General features: G+C 42.6%; 1 protein-coding gene across 1 annotated transcript; it reads right to left on the minus strand.

Moving 5' to 3' along the window:
* Positions 1-15,559: 15,559 nt before the first annotated feature.
* On the minus strand, positions 15,560-19,735 carry RTP2 (receptor (chemosensory) transporter protein 2). The gene is given in 3 exon segments (XM_006884113.1): positions 15,560-16,052; positions 19,468-19,637; positions 19,640-19,735. Coding segments are annotated over 3 exon segments (759 nt in total).
* Between the last annotated feature and the right edge of the window lie 443 nt (positions 19,736-20,178).

The following is a 20,178-nucleotide window of genomic DNA, read 5'->3' on the forward strand; positions in this document are numbered from 1 at the left end:
AATCCATATTGTAGGCTGCAGTCCTTGACACTCTGCAGCAGGCACTTCAGGTCCTCCTCAGTTTCAGTAAGCAGGGTTGTTTTTCATCCTGCAAAGGCAAATAAACATAAAATTTCTAAAGATACCAGTCATAAAAGACAATAACAATGAAAGCAAAGCGATATTCCATTCTTGTAAGAAATAATTGACCTAAGACAAAGTCATCCATATGGAATTGTCTTCATCAATTGGGAACTGTTATTGTTGGAGGCCATCCAGTTGACCATAACTTTGGGAACAAGGGATGTGCACCTCCCCATCTTCATCATCCCTGATAATAATGGAGCCCATTGTTACAGTCACTGTGTCCATCTATCTTGTTAAGAGTCTTTTTCTCTTATGCTGACCCTCCACTTTCCCCCGCACAATGTCTTCTTCTGAGGACTCACCCCTAACAGCATGCTCAAAGTGAGAAGAAGTTTCTCCGTCCTTTCCTCTAAGAAACACACTGCTTGTGCTTTCTCCAGGATAGATTTACATGGGATTTTGGCAATCCATGGAGTATTCAGTATTTTCTGAAAAGCCACAGCTCAAAGGAATCAATTCTTTTGTCATCTTTATTAACTGGCCAACTTTCAGATGCACAGCAAGTAACTATAAAGACCATAGCTTGAATCAGGGGAATCTTAGTCTTTAAAATGGCATTGTTGTTCCTCATGATTTTAGAGAGGCCCTTGACAGCAGGTTTTCCTCAATTCAACATGTATTTGTATTTCTTAACTGCTGTTACCATGGGTGTTGATTGTGGATCCAAGTAAGATTAAATAGCTGATAATTTCAATCTTTTCTCCATTTATCATGATGTTGTCTATTGGTCCTCTGATGAGGATTTTTGTTCTCTTCATGTTGAAATGCAATCCATATTCAAGGCCTTTGATTTTCTGGGGTAAGTGAGTCATTCAAGAAGTTAGGATTTATGAAGAAGAAGAAGAATATGCCATCAGGGTCCAAGGAAGACTCAGCAGCAGCCTGTATTATGCTGATAACACAATTTTGTTTGCTGAAAGCTCGAGAACTTGAAACACTTGTTAAATAAATTGGATTGTTATTGCATTATGTCAAATGAGAACTCCAGTGGGTTTTCAGAAACAGCTTATCATGTGGGAGAAGATTGCCCATCTTTCTCCCATGGAGCTGCTAATGAATTTGAATGTCATGCCTTTGGGTTGGCAATAAAACCAACTCTTCACCACTAAACCAGTAGAGCTCCCATGTAAATTAGGTACTATTTGTCATTTATTTTTAAAAAAATATGGGTGGAGGCAAGGAGGGGAAAGAGAAATAAAAGACGAGAAGAAAGTAATATTTCTAAGTTGGATTCAATGTGTGTGAACAACTGTGACCAGAAATAAATTGTCTATTTAGTAAGTTATTTGACATTATTTTCAGCAGTGAATATACAATCTTTCCTGTGTTATTTAGCTAAGGGAATTTGGGTTATGATTTGCTTCCCAGAATCTTACGGTCCAGAGAGCACTTGAAGAGATTATTCAGTTCTATTTATGAAAAGGAAAACCAAGACTATTCTTAGATTTGTGAGTAAGAAACAAAAGTTACACAGAAAAAGATGAAAATAAGGGTAAAAATAAGAATTTTTAAAAATTTTTAAAATTTAAAAAGTAATATTTTTTAAAGTATTTCTTAGTATAAAAGGCACAGCTATTCAAATGAAGTACAAAGGGTGGATAGAGTTGCTTTTAAACACAAATTCCACACTTGAGAATAAAATGTCTGTTATAAATGTAAATACTCCCTACTGGCCACAGAGTAATGACCTAAAAGAACCACGTTCAGTACAACTTTTTTCATCTGGTGGAATAGTGTTTCATGTGTGTGCTGCTTGCTAACTGTAAGGTCAAAATTTGAATCCACCAGCTGCTTTGAAGTAAAAAAAGATGGGCAATCACCTCCCTTTAAGATTTACATACACAAAACAACTATGAGCTACCTCATCCCAGGAACAATAGCAAAGCCCAACAAGGCAGCAAACAACAAATGCTGTGGAGAGATTGGAACTCTTATTCACTGCTGTTGGGAATGTAAAATGTAAAATCACTATGGAAGATGAACTAGCACTTTCTCAAAAAGTTGGAAATAGAAATACTATTTGACCCAGAAATTTCACCACTGGGAATATGCCCAAAAGAAACCGAAACACAACTCAAACAGACATATGCACACCCATGTTTATTGCTGCATTATTCACAATAGCAAAGAGATGGAAGCAACCCAAGTGCCCATCATCAAGTAAATGGATAGAAAAACATGAGACAGTTATACAATGAAATATTACACAGCACTGAAAAACAATGAAATAGTAAAACTTTATACAACATGGGGGAACATTGGGGACATTATGCTAGCAAAATATCTCAGTCACAAAAGCACAAATACTACATAACACTACTGTTATAAAATAGGAAAGACATGGCGGGGGTGGGGAAAGAGTGGATAGATAATTAACACCGTATTAACAGAAGAGGGGAAGAACTGTCTGAATAGAATATATGATTATGCATTATGTTGTTTGGTGTTGTTATTGTTGTTGTTATGTGCCATCGAGTCATCTGTGACTCATAGCAACCCTATGTACAACAGTCCTAAACCCTGCTCTATCCTGTGCCAATCTCACTGACTCTGACATACCTATCCCTATTACCCCAGTCACTGAATTAATCCATCTCATTGAGGGTCTTCCTCTTCTGCACAGTCCCTCTACCCTCCCAAGCATGACATCTCTCTCTAACGACTGGTCCCTCCTTGCAACATGTCCAAAGTAGGTCAGGCAAAGCTTCTGAATCCTTGCCTAACCCTATCCAGGATGAACCTGTTTGTTCTCTTAGCAGTCAATGTATATTCAATACTCTTCTCCAACACCACTGCTATCAAACTCTCCTTCTATCATCCCTGGTCATTGTCCAGCTCTCTAATGGATCAACTGAGGTGGAGCACTTAAGTATGGAAACACAAAGGAGGAGGAATAGTTGTAAGCAGACACTAGTGATTGGAACATGGAATGTGAGAACACTGAATGTAGGAAAACTGGATATTCTTAAGGAAGAATTATGCATTCTATGTATGAAAAAATCTGGAACAAGGGATGCATTGCAGAGTTGGCTGAGGGAGAGAGGAGGGGGAGAAAAATGTACAACAATGAATAAAAAAAAAGAAAAAACCCTGTACTTACATACAACCTCAGAACACCTATTAGTTACCATGAGTAGGAATCCGTTCAATGACAGTGGGTTTAGTTTATTCTTGTCAGTGTTCTCCTGTCCAATATCCTCCTCTTCTCAAGTTGCATCTTCTCCTTTATTCTAGCATTTCATTGCTTATTGTTTCCTGAACAAAAATAAACTCTACCTCTGGGTCTGTTTTCATTTTTATTCAGATTGGGATGCACTTAACTCATTGTCCGTCCTTGAATTGACTTTCTGACTTCTGTTTTTCTTAGGAGCCATCGAGTTGAGTACAATTCATAGTGATCCTATGACCATCATGTCTGACATGCTTGAATCCATTATTATAGTCACTGGGTCACTCCATCTCATTGAGGGTATTCCCCACCTTTTCCAAGCATAATGTCTTTCTTCAGGAACTGGCTCCCTCCTCAAAACATGCTCATACATGTGAGACCAAGTTTCACCATCCTTCCCTTTACAGAACATCCTGACTGTGCTCTCTGCAAGACTTGTTTGTTCATTCTCTTTTCATTCCCCCCACACCCACCCATGAATCTAGGTTTTCTTTTTCTTGTCTTTCATTTCTCTTGCCACATGTCTTGTCACTATGCATTTAAACTGGTCTGGGATTCATCAGACAACTTGTTTGCTGACCTTGATGCTAGACATTTTTTTGGTTTTTTGTTTCGTTTTGTGTGGCATTTTCATTAAGATACAATTTACATGCTATTTTTAAAATGTACAATCTAATAATTTAGAGTATATCCATAGAACTGTGCAACCATCACCACAAATTTTGTCACTTTCAAAAGAAATTCAGTAGAATTATTAGACATTTAATATTTTTCCCCAAGTGACTTCTCCTCTTCCTCCCTGAACAAACAAACAAAACCCCCAAACAAACTCAAACCTCAGTTTGTCAAGTCGATTCTGACTCATGACTTATCTCCTTCTGGTTCCTAAGGTTACAAATCTTTACAAGAGAAGACTGCCCATCTTTTTCATTCTTGTTGTTTGTTATGTGCCATCAAGTCAGAAAGGACTCATAGCTTACCCTCCAGTTGGTTTTTAGAAGCAGTAAATTGCACAGGAAGGGATTGCCCATCTTTCTCCAGAGGAGCTGCTGCTGAATTCAAACTGTGTAGACTTTGGATTGGCGGCATAGATCCTTAACTACTAGACCACCAGAGCTACTTTCTCCCTCTTGACAATCCATGGATTATTTAATGCCCTTCTTCAGAACCACATTCAAATTCATCAGTTCTTCTTCTTTCTTCTTTATTCATTGGTCCAACTCTCAGATGCACAGCAAGTAATTGAAACGATCCTGGCTTGAATCAGGTCCATCTTAGCCTTTACGTGGACATCCTTGCTCTTCAGAGCTTTATATAGGTTCCTGACTATAGACTTTCCCAGTGCAACAGGTCTTTTGATTTCTTGACTTCTGATTCCAAAGGTGTTGATTGTGGATCCAAATAAGATTAATTCATTGACAATGTCTGCCTTTTCTCCATCTATGATGATGTTTCCTATTGGTCATGTGGTGTGGATTTTTGTTCTCTTGATGTTGAGATGTAATACAAATTATGGATGAGGACTCTCATCCATAATATTTTTGCTCAAGTGTTTCAAGTTCTCCTCACTTTCAGCAAGCAAGATTGTGTCATCTGTATAATGCAGGTTGTTGATGAGTCTTCCTGTGATCCTGCCAAATTCTTCTTTATAAAATCCAACTTCTCAAGGTATTTGCTCAAGATAGAGATTAAATACATATGGAGAAAAGAAACAGCCTTGATACACATCTTTCTTGATTTAAAAAATATGGTGGGTGTATCTGACCAGATGCTGTCTTTACATGGTAGCAGCACCCAGACACACAGTGGGGACAACCTGGGCCTGAGCCACCTTTGTTAAGAGATCTACTCCTGTACTTACTTCAAAATAGAAGTCATTATGACGACTCTTCTGAGGAAATATTCCAAATACCTTGTCTTCTGTATTTCATTGTTGTTAGATGTCATCAAGTAGGCTATGGCTTACAACTCTATTAACACAGATCAAAAGCTTGCACAATCCTTACACTATTCATCATGCTAATTTCTATTGTTGCAGTCACTGTGTCACCCCATCTAACTTCCTCTCTTTCACAGACCCTCTACTAAGCATGATGTCTTTTTCCAAGGATTGACTTTTCCTAACAGCATGCCTAAAATATGTGAGATAAATCATCTTTGCCTCTGGGGAGCACCCCAACTACACTTCCTTCAAAATATATTTATTCATTCTTTTGTAGTTCATGATGTATTTAATATTCTTTAACAGCAGCACTATTCAAAGATATCAGTTCTTCTCTGACAATGTTTATTCCTTGTTTCTTTCACATGGATATAAAGCAATTATACACACACACACACACACACACACACACACACACACACACGGGTGTGTGCCATTGAGGCAGAACTCATTCATAACTGACCCTCTTTCAAGTTTTCAGAGGCTGTGAATTGCTTGGAAGGAGACTGCCCATCACTCCCCTGCAGAGCAGTTGGTTGATTTGAATATCTTATCTTGGGTTGGCAGTGCACCTCCTTCTCACTAAGCCATCAGTGATTTAAACTGACATCTTTGTCTTTTTTTTTTAAACTTTTTTTTGGTACTTTAAAGAGGTCTCTGACAGCATAGAGTTAGGGATCCCTTTTCTAGCACAGAACTAATGAACAGTGCTCAGGTCTTTTGTTCATAGGGTCGCTATGAGCCGTATCCTACTTGACGACACTTAACAACAAACAACAACAATCCACACCAGATGCCCCTATGAACTGTGATCCTTCAAGTCAGAAACTATGTTTTATTATCTTTATGAAGTTGGAACCCAAGAGAAGCCAGAAACAAGGTAGACCAGAGTGGGTACACATTAAAGAAACACGATTGGCCAAATGGTTGGCAAAAGGCTGCTAACCAAAGAGTAAAGTTAATAGATGAACCCACCAGCAAGTCATGGAAGAAAGACATGGCAATACATTCCTGTAAAAGGTCACAACCTAGAAAATCCTATAGTCTTCTATTCTATCACATGTCTATGAGTTGAAATTAATTTTACAGCACCTAACAAAAATGAGGACATAATTTCAGTTAATAAACAATAAAGTAATACAACTCAGGAACTATAGATCATTCTCTGTGTGTCTGGAATAATAATGGTTACACTGGTTCATCCTACTCTGTTGTTGGATTAATGATGTCCAAATTTTCCAAGTCTTGGGGTACCATTTCTCTGCATGTATTATTGTCCTCTTCATCAAGTACTTCACAAACAATTGCCAGTCAGTAATCACTGTAAGCTGTATTTGTTTACTCCATGGTGAACAAAGAGATTATATAAAGCACTTCCTTCTTAAAATACTCATAATTCATATAGATTTATGGAATATATGCATTTGACTGTTTGAATCACAACAAATTGTGGCTAACCTTGAGAAGAATGGGAATCCCAGAAAGAAGCAAAAAGTTGTTTTTTGGTGGGAGGAGGTGATTGTGCTCATGCAAAACCTATGCTTGGATCAAGAAGCTGTCCCAAGAACAGAGCAAGGAAACACTGCATGGTTCAAAATCAGGAAAGGAATGTGTCAGGGATGTGTCCTGTCTTGATACATTTTTAATCCATATGCAGAATAGATCATTTCAGAAGCTGTGCTCTATGAAGAGGAATGTGACATCAGGATTGGAGGAAAACTCACCAACAACCTACAATACGCTGATGACACAACATTGCTTGCTGAAACTGAGGAGGACCTGAAGAGCTTGCTGTAGAAGGTCAAGGACTGTAGTCTTCAATAGGGATTGAAGCTCAACATCAAGAAGACAAAGATTTTCACCACTGAGCATATTGTCAGCACCATGATAGATGGAGAAGAGACTGAGATTGTTAACAATTTCAGCTTGCTCATCACCCCAGTCAACACTCTTGGCACAAAGAAAAGAGAACTCTCCCTGGGGCTCCCTCCAGCTTCTCCAGGATCGGTTGCGTTACCACACTACTCTTGGCACTAGCAATCAGGAAATCAAACAATTAATTTGACAGAAAAATCTGCAGTGAGGGACCTCATCAGAATACTGAGAAGCAAAAACGTTAGTCTAGAGACTAAGGTGCACCTGATTCAGGGCATGGTCTTCACTATCACTTGGTATACATCAGAGAGCTGGACAATGACTAGGATAACAGAAGAATCAATGCCTTTGAGTTGTGTGGTGCTGAAGAAGAGTTTTGAAAATTCCATGGACTGTCACTAAAACAAACAGGTCTATCTTTGAGAGGGTAAAATCAAGTTTCTCCTTGAAGGCTAGAATTTTTTGAGGCTCTATATCACATATGTTGGGCACGTGGCTAGGAGAGATTGATCCTTGGAGAAGGATATCATGCTTGGAAGGGTGGAGGAGAGGAAGACTCTGAATGATATGGATTGATATAGTAACTGGGATAATGGGGGTAGGTGTGTTGGAATCAATGAGACTGGCTCAGGATAGAGTAGACTGTAGAGCTGTTGTGCATAGGGCTGCTATGAGTCGCAGGCAACGTGCAAAACTATTAAGAAGTGTTCCTTGGTAGGCCACATACACAATGCTGGAGAATAAACAGTCATTCCATACTACAGAGATAACAGCACATGAATACGGGGTTATTCTCACTCCCTGTGTCTATCTGTAAGCATTCCAAAATGCCTTGTCAACTAATCGAGAAGGCAAATTTTTACATATTTTCCAGACATCTCTGTTTCCAGATTTCTAGAAATGCACTTCTACCTTTGGATAGTGATCTGAAGTTGTTGGCACAAAGAAAAGAGAACTCTCCCTGGATGTTAGTAGGTGACTCAAGATTTGCCCTTGCTCTGTATCTGAGTTGAGTCTCACTATGTGTCATGAAACTCAAAGAGTCTTATTTAATTCATTGTTATTTAATTCATTTCTCAGCAGCCTGGGCTGTCATGCTAGATTTACATTAACCAGCTCACTAGCTTTATGAAACTGAGAATTCTCATTAAGCCTTAGTTTCTCCTTTGTAAACATGGATAGTTATAATACTTTTCTCATTGCTTGTTATTAAGACAAAATTAGACCTAATTGCTGGCCAGGTGATCATATTCTTCCCTTGTAGCTTGGGGATATCACAGTACAAGAAAGAAGCAAAAAGTTGTTTTTCGGTGGGAGGAGGTGAAAAGTTTGCAGGAGAGAATCTTTGTGTCTTTTCCATCAGTCGACCATTCTGATGAAGCAGTTACTTTTTCCAGAAAGGGTACCTGGTGGTACATGATTACGATGCTTGGCTGTTAACCAAAACATTAGAGGTTCATCTTATGGTACCTCAAATGAAAGATCTGACAATCTACATTTTTAAAAAATCAGCCATTGAAGTTCCTATGGGGCACAGATCTACTCTGACGCATGTGGGGTTGTCATTGGTTAGAGACAATTCAATGGCAGCTAGTATTATGGGAGATACTGGGGACTAAGATGAAAATAACTGACAGTGACGGGCAAACATACGGAGAAGTGAGCAATGACATGCAAGCACTGTAGCAGAGACAGCCTCGAGATGTTGAAAATCTAACATTTCCCATGGTCATGAGAAGAGGCTTCGCGGAGGAGCAAATTCACAAACTAAGACTGGAGGAATTCCTTGTTGGATTTAACATCAGAGCATTGTCTTGGCCCAAAAGGCAAAGAAACACAGGGATTGAGAACCCAAGTCCGGGGGTCAGCAAGACTGGACTTCAGTCTCAGCTTTGCAATTACTAACTGGTCACCATGAACCAGCTCCCTAACCTCTCTAAGCACGAGTCAAAAGCGAGAAGAATAGTACCTGCCTTAAAGGGTTGCTTTCCCGAATTGAGACAAAGCACATAAAGGCTACCTCACATACTGTAAATGACTATAATAGTAAATGCTTTTTAAGCTACCTCTCAATGATGTATGTATGTGTTATTATTATTATTATTATTATTATTATTATCTGAGAAATGAGCTATGCATTCCTAATGAGACTAAATTTCATCCATAAGCAGGAGGGAGCCTGGAAGATTTTAAGCAAGGGAGTGAGAGGATCATATATTATTATTAGAAACTTGCCCTGGGACAGTAACAGAGTAGAGGACAGACTGTAAGAGAGGGGCTACAGACACGGAGATTATTAAGGAATTTAATGAGAACTCTGGTGGCTTAGTGGCAAGGAATTGGGCTGCCTACACAAAGGTACTCTGTTTGAATTCTTCAGCTGCTCTGTAAAGGACAATGGACAATCTCTTCCAGTGCAATTACTGCCTCTGAAAAGGCACTGGAGGATCAGCTCTGGGTCATTTCTGACTTAATAGTGCTGAACGAAAACAATTTATTAAGGCAATATATAGGGAATGAGTGGGTTTGAGCAGGTGTAACTAAGATAAAAGGAAAAGAGACTAACTCCAGAGATTCTTGTGAGAAGCAACCAGCAAACATGGTGACCCCTTTAGTGTGATGTGGTGGCAGGTGACAAAGGAGCATTGGCTTACTCTTAAAGGCAGGTGTGCACGGTGAGAACTCACATCCTACTCTCGTCAAGACCCTGAACTTCAACAGCATGACTTATTAACTGGGTCTAATCTGTACATTAAAGACTTTAGGAGATAACTCTCATTTTCTGAGGAGTGGGACAAGCAAACTGGAAGTGTCTAAGGTATCTTCATTTCCTCACACTGTTGTAACAGAAAAGCTAGAGGTGGGTGATCTTAGAGAACTTTATTTAAAGAAATTTGTTCTCTCACAGTTTAGGAAATTAAAAGTCTGAATATAGGAAAAGCTCTGTCAGCTCTGGTTCTTGTCTCCTCAGTTCCTGTGCACTCTTCATATGGGATCTATCTTGTCTTCACCATTTTTGCTTTCTTTTAATTCTATTTTTTAAATACTTTCATTTAATCACTCACTTATATTTTGTAACAATAATTACAATTGTATAAGGCCATCTTTACAATGTCCTGTCAAGATCTGATTGTACTCTCACCTCACTTACCCATCCATTTTCCCATTTATGCTCCCTGCCACTTGCATTAGGTCACAGCCTATGCTCATATGGCCTCATTACCATAATAAAGAAACATTTATTCCCAAATGGAATCAAATCCAAAAGTATGATGTTATCATTGAATAGGAATCAAGTTACTCTCCAGATGTTGTCAGAGCCTGTTGAGGAAAATCCCATGGGAGAAGATTGACTATCATTCTCCCTTGGAGTAGCTAGTGGATTAGAACTGCCTGTCTTTGGGTTGGCACAGATATTCCTTACCCAATAGGGCACCCAAGCTCCCTCGGGTTAGAATTTCAAGACAAATTTTAGTTTGTTATTGTTGTATACCATTGAGTTGGAACTGCCTCATAGCTGACCTTTAAGTGAGTTTTTAGAGACAGTTAGTTAATTGTATAGAAGGAGATTACCCATCTTTCTCCTGTGGAGCAACTAACTGGTGGATTCAAACCAAATGCCTTTGAGTTTCCAATGTGTAACTCCTTACTTACTATTTGATGAGTGGGGGGAAAGTCAATCCATAATGAAGGCAAAATGATTTGATTAAATTCTTTGAAATGTAAATAGTTTCATTAAAATATTCCCAAATACTTTTGTCTGACACATCGAGAGTAAAGTGGATTTATTGAGAATAGCTTTTAAGGGGTTTTCCTAATAAACCCTTACAAGGGCTAAAAAGACCTGAGAGTACATATTCAGATGACAGTTTAAGTCAAGAACAAACATGTTACTGATTGAAAACAGCAGAATAAGAAGAGAATCATTAGGAAGACCAAAATATGAAGGTTAAGTGGCAGAGTTGCACAAATAATATCACAGAGAACGTAGACATGGGAGAATGAGAGTGAGGAAGCAGTGAGGGGTCCTTAAGGAAGGAGAGGAGCAAACGGGGAGGTGGGGGTAGGGGGGTGGGGAGAGGGGTGCAACAATGAATGAATGGAATTCCAAAATCTCTGTAGATGTTCATTGAAATGAAAAATAAAGACATTTTTAAAAAAAGGAGGAAGTGTAACAAGCAATAGAGAGATCAAAGGAGATACAGGCCAAAAAGCAAGACCCTGGTTTAGAAATAAGAGGGGGCTGGCATTTCTAGAGATAGAAAAACAAGGCCTCCCTGGTGTAAGGAATAAATAAGAGGTAGACGCAATAATAGCCTACCCCTTTGAGAAAATTGATTTTTAAGAACTAAAAGCATATATGGTAGTAATTAAAGGGAAACATGGGGTCAGAGAAGGGTCATTCTCCTTAAATCTGAAAAAGGTAGTATATTCAGATAAATAAGCTGATTGAGGAGACATAAAACAGTAAAGAAGCAATATCCCCTGGAATGTTTCCCAGACTTACCTTGTTTCAACTATTCTCACTGCCCCGCCTTCGTTCTGGCTTTGGCGCATCTCCATTCCTTCGCTGCCAAGCTTCACCTCAGAAGCCCGAGCTCTACTGACCATGTGAGGCACAGTCCACCCCTTGACACAATCTTGGCCGCCCACACCCTAGCCCCACAAACCACAGTTTCAGTAAGAGCTGCTGTTGGCACCACTCATTCACATCCTGTCCCTTTATGACCCGTTGAGTCTCACAGGGTGGACCAAGGCCGGGGGAAGACAGTCCCCTGGGGACTACTTGCTTCCCTGGGCTCCTTATTCCATCTTCCCAGAAGTTGCCATGTGTCTGCAGTTGAGCAACAACTCCCGTGGGGCACACTCTCTGCACAGGCCCAGCTGAGCACCATCTGTAGCTGATAGTAGTGAATGCAGAATCTCACATGCTCGCTGGTTCACAAACACTCCAGGTTGGTGCTGTACCTTTACGGCAGCTCCCAACCCGAGAACGGCAGAGGTGGAATTCTTCTGGATTCCTCTGCTCTTTGCTCCAGACAAGAGAGCAGAGAAAGATGCCAAAGTTGTTGAAGAGTACTCAACCCTACACAGACCATGGCGAGGCACAAAGTGCTCACAGCAGCTCATATCTGGGAGCACATCCATCCCAATTCCAGAGCCTTGAACCTCACCTTAAGTTCCCAGGCTCCAGCCTGAGACAGAGACTTGAAATGGGATATCGAAGTATATGAATGGCAGGGAAGTTTTGGGAGGTATAAGTTGGAAAGTTCTGTTTCCTAGTGTTGTGTGCCATTGAGTCGGAACTGACTCATAACAAACCCCTCGGCAGTTTTTAAGAGGCAGTGTTTGCTGTGATGCTAAACACTGTGACACTGATGTGTCAAATATGATAATGGTTACTCATGATAGACAGTGTTTGGTGGAGCTCCCCAATTAAATCAAGCTTGGAAGCAGGAATGGCATCCACTTCTGAAATTGCTTGCCTATGGAAACTATGAACTTGGAGAAATGATGAAAGTTATACAAGTGTTCAGGTCTTTTGTTCCAGGGTCGCTATGAGTTGTCTACAACTCGACAACGCCTAACAACAACAACAATCGTGTGGGAGGAAACTGCCCATCCTTTTCCCATGGAGCAGCTAGTAGATTCGAACCACATGCCTTTGCAATTACAGTGCAGCTTCTTACCACTAGGCCATCAGAGCTCCCTTCTGTTTCCTATTACAGACATTAGTCAACACACAGTCATTAGGCCCCAGCCCACGAATCAAACTACACAGACACTTAGGTCACAGCAAAACCTGAGGACATGATCACAGGAAAAGCAATCCTTCAAATAAGATGATTTCATTATATAAAGGGAGAGGTGCTGAGAGAAGGGCGCTGCTCTTTCTCCACCATTCATGCATCCTGTCACCCATCACCTGTCCCAAATGAAGACACGCAGCCCTGTAGTCACCTACAAAATATGTCCACAATGTGTCCCATCTGTCCTCCCCTCACTATTTACAGGACTTGGGAAAACTTTAGAATATAACACAATATATTTTCATATGTGAAGGTAGAGGGATGTACCTGTACCATACACAAGTATTTAAGCTAATACTTGCACAGAGAGAGAGAGAAAGAGAACATCATCTTGCAGTTAATGCCAATTGTGTTGTTTTTTTCCAGTTAATAGGAATTTTGCTGCTCTCTATGAAAAAAGAAAAACCTTGAGTTCTCTCTCTGCAGAGACTCTTACAGCGTCTTCTCAAGGGTTACGTTCTTGGCTGGCTGGGACTCATATCAGATGCCAGGGCATCATGAAGCCAAGTTTTCCAGGGCACAGACTGACTTTTCCACATCAAGAGGATGACCTAATATGAGGTTTGCTTTCCAGAACTACCCTAGCAGGCTTAATGCACCTGGCGATTTGACTACACACTATAGGGTGCCATATAAATTCACAACCACAGTACTAGCATGACCTTGCCCATCTGAAGACATTCCCTTGCAGCCCGACACTCTAAGAGGATGGTGAGTATATATAGGGCACAACGTCATGTAATAATCATTCCTATCTTGTTCTCCATTTTCCTGGTTATATAAAAAAATATTTGGCACCCCACTTTGGTTCCCAATATTTCACCTCCCTTTCCTTTGACAACTCATTTTTAACATTCTTTTTCCTGATCTATTTCAACATTTTCTTCAGGACACAACTGAGGCAGTTATGGTATTTGAAGCTTTGAGTGGCACCCCACCCCTGTTACCTGTTTCCTGTCCCAGGATCCACTAACCAGGCATACTTTTTGTCCCTTCCCCACATCCCAGGAAATAAGTTAAGACAACGCTGGGACCCATAGAATCCAATCAACTGGCAACAAGGAACATAGAGGTTACATGTTTATTTGTATATCTCTACCACATCACATTGCATCCTACCTGCCCCAGCCCCTGCCTGCTTCATACTATGCCTTTGACCTTATGCTCACCTATTTGCCATATGTATACATTTAAGCGGGAATGTCAAGCTTTAAACCAGTGCTGTCTTGATTCATAAAATTGAAGATACTCTTCACCTGCACTATGCAATAGGTGGTGAAAAAAGTCCTTGACCAGTCCAATGGCCATGCTTTTCCCATTCCCCCCGCCCCCGCCTGCTAGTGTCCTTGGGCTTTGAGGCAAAACATGACAAAGTTTCTGCTGATATCTATGTGTCTGAACCTAAGGACCTATAGCTTCTTGGGTTGTCAGACTGGAAAGTCTGTCACTGTGTCATAAGATCCCATGGAATATAAAACCAGATAGACATTGGACATGGACTTTGAGGTCCTCTTCTATAGTACAATGTAGAGCACACACAGAAGGGTGTCTACCCTGCCTAGCATTCTGCAGAGACCAGGGCCATAGGCTTACAGCGAACCTGTTCCTGTTATTGGTTGTTTGGCCAACACTGTTGAAGTGTCTCGTGTGTATGCTTACATTGAACTGAATGCATGTAACATCCATGGTGGGATTATACATCTTGTTGGGGTCCCCATCCTAGCTGTCTTATGGCTGCTTGGAATTTGAGGACAGCCTTTGTAGCAGCCTGCATGTGCAGTACTGATAGCCACTCCTCACTGGTGCTTGAGAAGTAGCAGGGTCCCCAGAGGAACGTGGCTTCATTCAAATAGCAACACATAGCTAGTGGTTACCCTATCAGACAATGCTCACAAAAACTCATTGCCACCAACTCACAGCTGAGTTTTCAGAGCTTATAAATCACATGAGAGGAGACTGCCTTTCTCCCCTAGAGGAACCAGTGGATTCAAACTGCCTGCCTTTAGATTGGCAGAGCAACTCCATACCCACTAGATCACTAGAGCCCCCTATTAGACAGTGCAGTTCTTCTGGAAAATTCCTGCCTGCTGAGCTAGTGGTCCCTCGCCCCAGAGGAAAAGCTGAGTCTCTAAGACTAACAGAAGCAGACTCTAGAAGAGTGGGGAGAGTTCTATTTTCACAGGGCTGGGAACCAGATTAAAAATTTTCTATACATTGTGCATGGCGATGGCCCTCTCCAAATGGAACCAGGGCAGGATAATCAGAAGACGTTGAGAATGAAACCAGAGTAAATCGGGGTTTAATGAGGTTGGGATGTGGGATACATGGATTAAATAAAAGTCAAGATAAAGATGGGGGTGAGGTGAATAAATGCAAAACCATGAGTTTAGAAGTAATATCAAAACTAGCTAGTTCTAAAACCTTTAAAGGTTTAAAGATTAAACCCTCCTTCCCTCACTCCAGCTGCAATTATTGTAAAATTTTCTAGAAGGGCCATTAAATATCTTAATCACAAACTCTGAGGCCCAGAGAGGTGACTGAGTCTTTTAGGATCATACACGGAATCAGGAGCAGAGCCTGGACCAGGGTCTCGTCTGCCCCACTCCATGCACCCTTCGTTCACCTCAAGCAACTCCACTAAAAGAAGGCAAAGCTGTGGAAGGAGAACTGCAGGTAGACAATGACCACACAGAGCAAAGCCCAGAACACACACCAGCGCAGGGAGAAGAAGTTGTATCCAGACCCCGCCTTGGAGGGGTAGCTGTTGGCCTCCTCCTCCGGCAGCTTCTGGATTGGCTTCCAGTGCACGATGCCCTCCTGGCAGGCCTCGCAGAACTCGCTGCGATGCTGCCGGCTGTCCGGGCGGCTGGCCACGTTGATGCGGTACTGGCCACCGTCCTCGCCGTAGCACTGCTCGCGCAGGCTGGTGATGAGGTTGTCCACCAGGCTCTCGATGTTCTCCTCCAGCATGCTCGACTCATCCAGCCGCGACGTGCCACACTCGTAGCACAGCTGCTTGAAGACGCGCATGCGCACTGAGCCCATCCGCTTGGCTTGATCGAGGTGCATGTGGAAGAGGATGACCACGTGGGCCGACTGCCAGGTGTGCCAGCACCAGGAGCAGTGGAACCTACAGAGAGAAGGAGAATGAAGGGGAAGGCGCTGCCTCCTGTCTCCACACACCTCACACACACCCTGGCCTGTGTAAAAGGGAGGCCTAAGCCTTGTGCCTGGACATGCAGGCAGTGTGCACAGCTCCCCTGGCGGCCCCCACTGCCCACAGGGGCCTGGATCGCGCTCCTCAGGAGCCAAGAGCCCCAGCCCTCTAGCACCTGGCTGTGCTCCTCCCTCGCGAGCCTCCCTCCTCTGCTATGCCCACTGCCATCCACTCGGCTTCAGAGTCGGAGTCACAGCAACCCTCTAAGACAGAGAGGAACTGCCTCGTTGAGTTTCCAATTACGTAAATCTTCACGGAAGATTGCCTCACCTTTCTCATGTCCAGTCGCTGGTAGGTTCCAACCGCCAATTCATTGGCTGGCAACCAGTTAAAACCACTGTGTTACCAGTGCCAGTAATCTCTTATCCAAAATCCCACATCTGGGAAATTTAGTGCAACTCCCATTAACCCTACAGGACAGACTAGAACTGTTCCATAAGGTTTCTAATGCTACAAATCTGTTCAGAAGCTGACTTTTCACCTCTTTCTCTCAAGGGACAATTTATAGGGTTTCCATAACCAGTTAGCAAAGCAAAGGATTACCCACTGTTCCACCACCTCCACATCTAATGTGCTCATGCCTGCAGACTCAGTCTTCTTTTTGAGAAATGTAGGTTGATGTTAGCCAATGAGGTCCTTCTCCCTCGGAGCTATGGGAGGAGATGCCCCTAATGTACCAATCACAGGCCGTGGCACACTGTGGGCCTTTAACAAATCACTACAAATGGTTGCATGGATGATTCCTCATGAGGTTTACCAAGCTCGACTCCTACATCTTCACAGGAATAAGTTCATCCCTTGACAAGGCAGCCATAGATCACATACCATCCCTGCAATGAAGGCTATGAGAGTGGATGGGGTCCCCTCACTGTCCCTTATAGGTACACACTACATATATACATACACACCTAGGACAGTTTTGCCTAATCTGGGCCCCCGAGTGTCCCCGCCTCAGGAAACACGGAGGAAGGGTGGGGCTCATCTTTCAGCCTCCTGATCTAGTGTGTGTCCACCTCCAGTGACTGAGCATCGCTGCGTCCACAGCCATCCCTTCCACCACTGAGATAATCTCTTCTAGGCTCCTTGTAAACAGTCTTTTCAGACAGAGAGGTGCCCAGTGGCCTGAGTCTTCCCTTGTCACTGGCCCTATCTGGGTCTGCGGTGTTTGGTGGAGCTCCAAGATTGATTTAAGTTTGGAAGCAGGAGTGGCATCTGCTTCCTAAACCATATGCCTCTGGAAACTCTATGAACTTGGAGAAAACGATAGTTATAGAAAGGCTTCAGGCCTTTTGTTCATAGGGTTGCTATGAGTCGTGCTCGACTTGACAGCAATAAACAACAACAATTGAGAAAATTAAGGGAGTTCTGGTGGCCTAGTGGTAAGGAGCTGCATTGCACATGGTTCGAATCCACCAGCTGCTCTACCAGAGAAAGATTTACTACCTTTGAAAACCCTAAAGGGTCATTTCCAACTTGATGGTACAAAATAATAACACACTGTGGAAATCCATTTAATCCAATCAACACTATTCTATACTTAACTTTTTGCTCAAAGCTACATGGCCCAAATTGTGCAACCGGTGAAGCTAACCAACCCTGAACCCTGGGACCTACTGACCGCGTGAACACAGAAGGTCGATAGAAAACACGCAGCTCATGGCCTGGTTGAAAGGCACAGTAGCTTGATTGCTCCTTGGCCAGACAGGGACTACTACTCTTCCCTCCCACCCAAGCTGCTGGGTCAGAGCAGCAAGGTGTCAAGTTTAATGCATCCCAAGAGCTACAGGAAGAGTGAGTCTGTGCCCACAATGAACACAAGTGAGGCAGTTCCCCAGTCCTGCTTATGGCTACAGTCAGCAGTAAGGAATAAGATCAGCTGAACCCCAAGGTTGAAGAGCCAGAGGCACTCAGAGTTTAGCCCCTAAATCCTAGACCCCTAAGCCCAAGTTAGCAGACCTTGTCCTGTTCTACCAGCCTGCTTGAAATGTTTGTGATTTCACTCTCATCTAAATTTTCCCTTCTGTCATGCAAGACTCCAGGACTTAAACCCAAAAAATGTTAACTAGGGTTGGAACGAGAGAGACTTAAGGAAAATTTAGATGGCTCTTCACTTTACGGAGAGAAAACTAAGGCATGGAGCAAGGTTCTAGCATGTCATAGATACTCAATTGATTCTTCTGCAATTGATTATAATTAAATTGTACCAACTCCACCCACTGCTTCACCCGTTTCTCACAGAGACATTAACTCTAATGTTTGTGAGTCTTGAGGCAAAAGTACAAATGATATCTCCACAGTAAGACTCTGTCTCTCCTTCTTTCCACACTTAACATCATCTTGTACCACGAATGCAATGTATACATATATGTGTGGGGGCCACCCATGTCTACACAATGCTGACAATTTTTGCAACTAGCCAATTTTTGGCCACACCAGGGGCTTAGTTTTACAGTCTCCCTTATAAATGTTGGACCTAAGGAAGACGCCTGCTCAGACTCGGAAAATAGGCTTGAGGTAGGTTGGCAAAAAAATCTGTGGCCCCTCTTTCAAGTCATGGTCTAGAAGATGCAGCATGTGGCCTTCAAATCGACCTGTCCTGTTGGTCCAGGGCCTCTTCCTTCCCTAGGAGGTCTGTAACCCCGAGCAGCACTCCTCGAAGGGAAGAACACTAAGTGCCTAAGGACAGTCCTTCCCAAATCTGTCTTTTCCTCACAGACACATAGATAATAAAGCTAAAAAGGACTCAGTTTGTTATTGAAAGCCAACCCTCTCCTATGCAAATATGAAAATAAGATGCAGGGAGGTGAAAAGTTCTGGCCCCAAGTTCACAGAGCTAATAAAGTCAGTCTCTGGCAAAGAACATGCAGTAAATGCATGTTCCTACATTCAGATCAAATTGGACTAAAATGGACTGACCAGGTCCAGAGCCAGAGCACAGACTTCTTAATGCCCAGGTGAAAGAGTTCTCGAATGGGACTCAGAATCTCCTCTCTGAGAGTCTAAGCAGTCTTTAGGACAGTGTGAAAAGAAAAAAATACTTAATATGCCACATATTTCATGACCATTGAAGATACCATGATATTATAACTCTTCATTTTGTGCAGAACTACCCAAAAATGATACATAACACACCCAGGCTCACTGGTGTCACTGGTACAGTTGGGATTAGAACTAAAGTCTTTGTGAGCCACCTAACAATTCTTTCCCTGCATCATCTCCTGAGTTAATATACAAGTGGGACTGGCTCCAGTACGGGCTCAGCAATCCTCTCTGCTCCCCTTGGAAGATACCCCCAGAGCCTGTAAGCCCCTGCCTCACTGGACCTCACCTGCCGGAGGCATGCTGCTCCAGGTACTGCTTCCAGCCAGGACCCAGTTCATTAGGCTTGAGGTTGGGGTCCATGATGAGCTCCCAGCTGTCAGCTGGCTTTGCCACCTCCATCTTCTCATAGAAGACTTTCTTCCATTCACAAGTAGTCAGGCTGGTACACATGGTCCTGGCTGGCTGGGGTGGGAGACAAAGCTCCACCTGAGCGAGAACACGTAAAGAGCCTGAGTAGATGCGGGCCTCAGTCTCCACGGTCTGGAAAACCTCATCGAGGAGACCAAGAGGAAACAAACCGAGCTCTCTCCTTTGTCACCCTGGAACCTGTTACCATGGTAGCTAAGCAAGGTGCCAAGAGCCAGGGCTGGGAAAGAAGGAGCCCCAAGGGGGAGTTCCAGGTCTCTAAGCTAAGCTTCAGAGTTGGGCTGGGTGGTGATACTTGATTAAGCAGGAACAAGTATGTGGGAAGGCTAGCCACCGACCACGTTCAGCAAGGCTTCCAGAGGTGTCCAAGAGGCTAGGACTCTGCCATGGCCCTGGTTCATCCGCTTCTTTCTCCACACCTTTTCTAACTCTGAGTGTTGAAGTAACTGACATCCAAGGTTACTGAGGAAAAACAAAAGGAAGATTCACAGTCAGCTGTTCCTGTGCCCCCGCCACCCTCCCCCCGACGTGCTATGGCCACCACTGGCATTCTCTAAGTCCTAGATGCTAG

This window comes from Elephantulus edwardii, unplaced genomic scaffold, assembly GCF_000299155.1.
Source record: "Elephantulus edwardii isolate Elephantulus edwardi_28Jun2011 unplaced genomic scaffold, EleEdw1.0 scaffold00031, whole genome shotgun sequence".
Classification (NCBI taxonomy): Eukaryota; Metazoa; Chordata; class Mammalia; order Macroscelidea; family Macroscelididae; genus Elephantulus; species Elephantulus edwardii.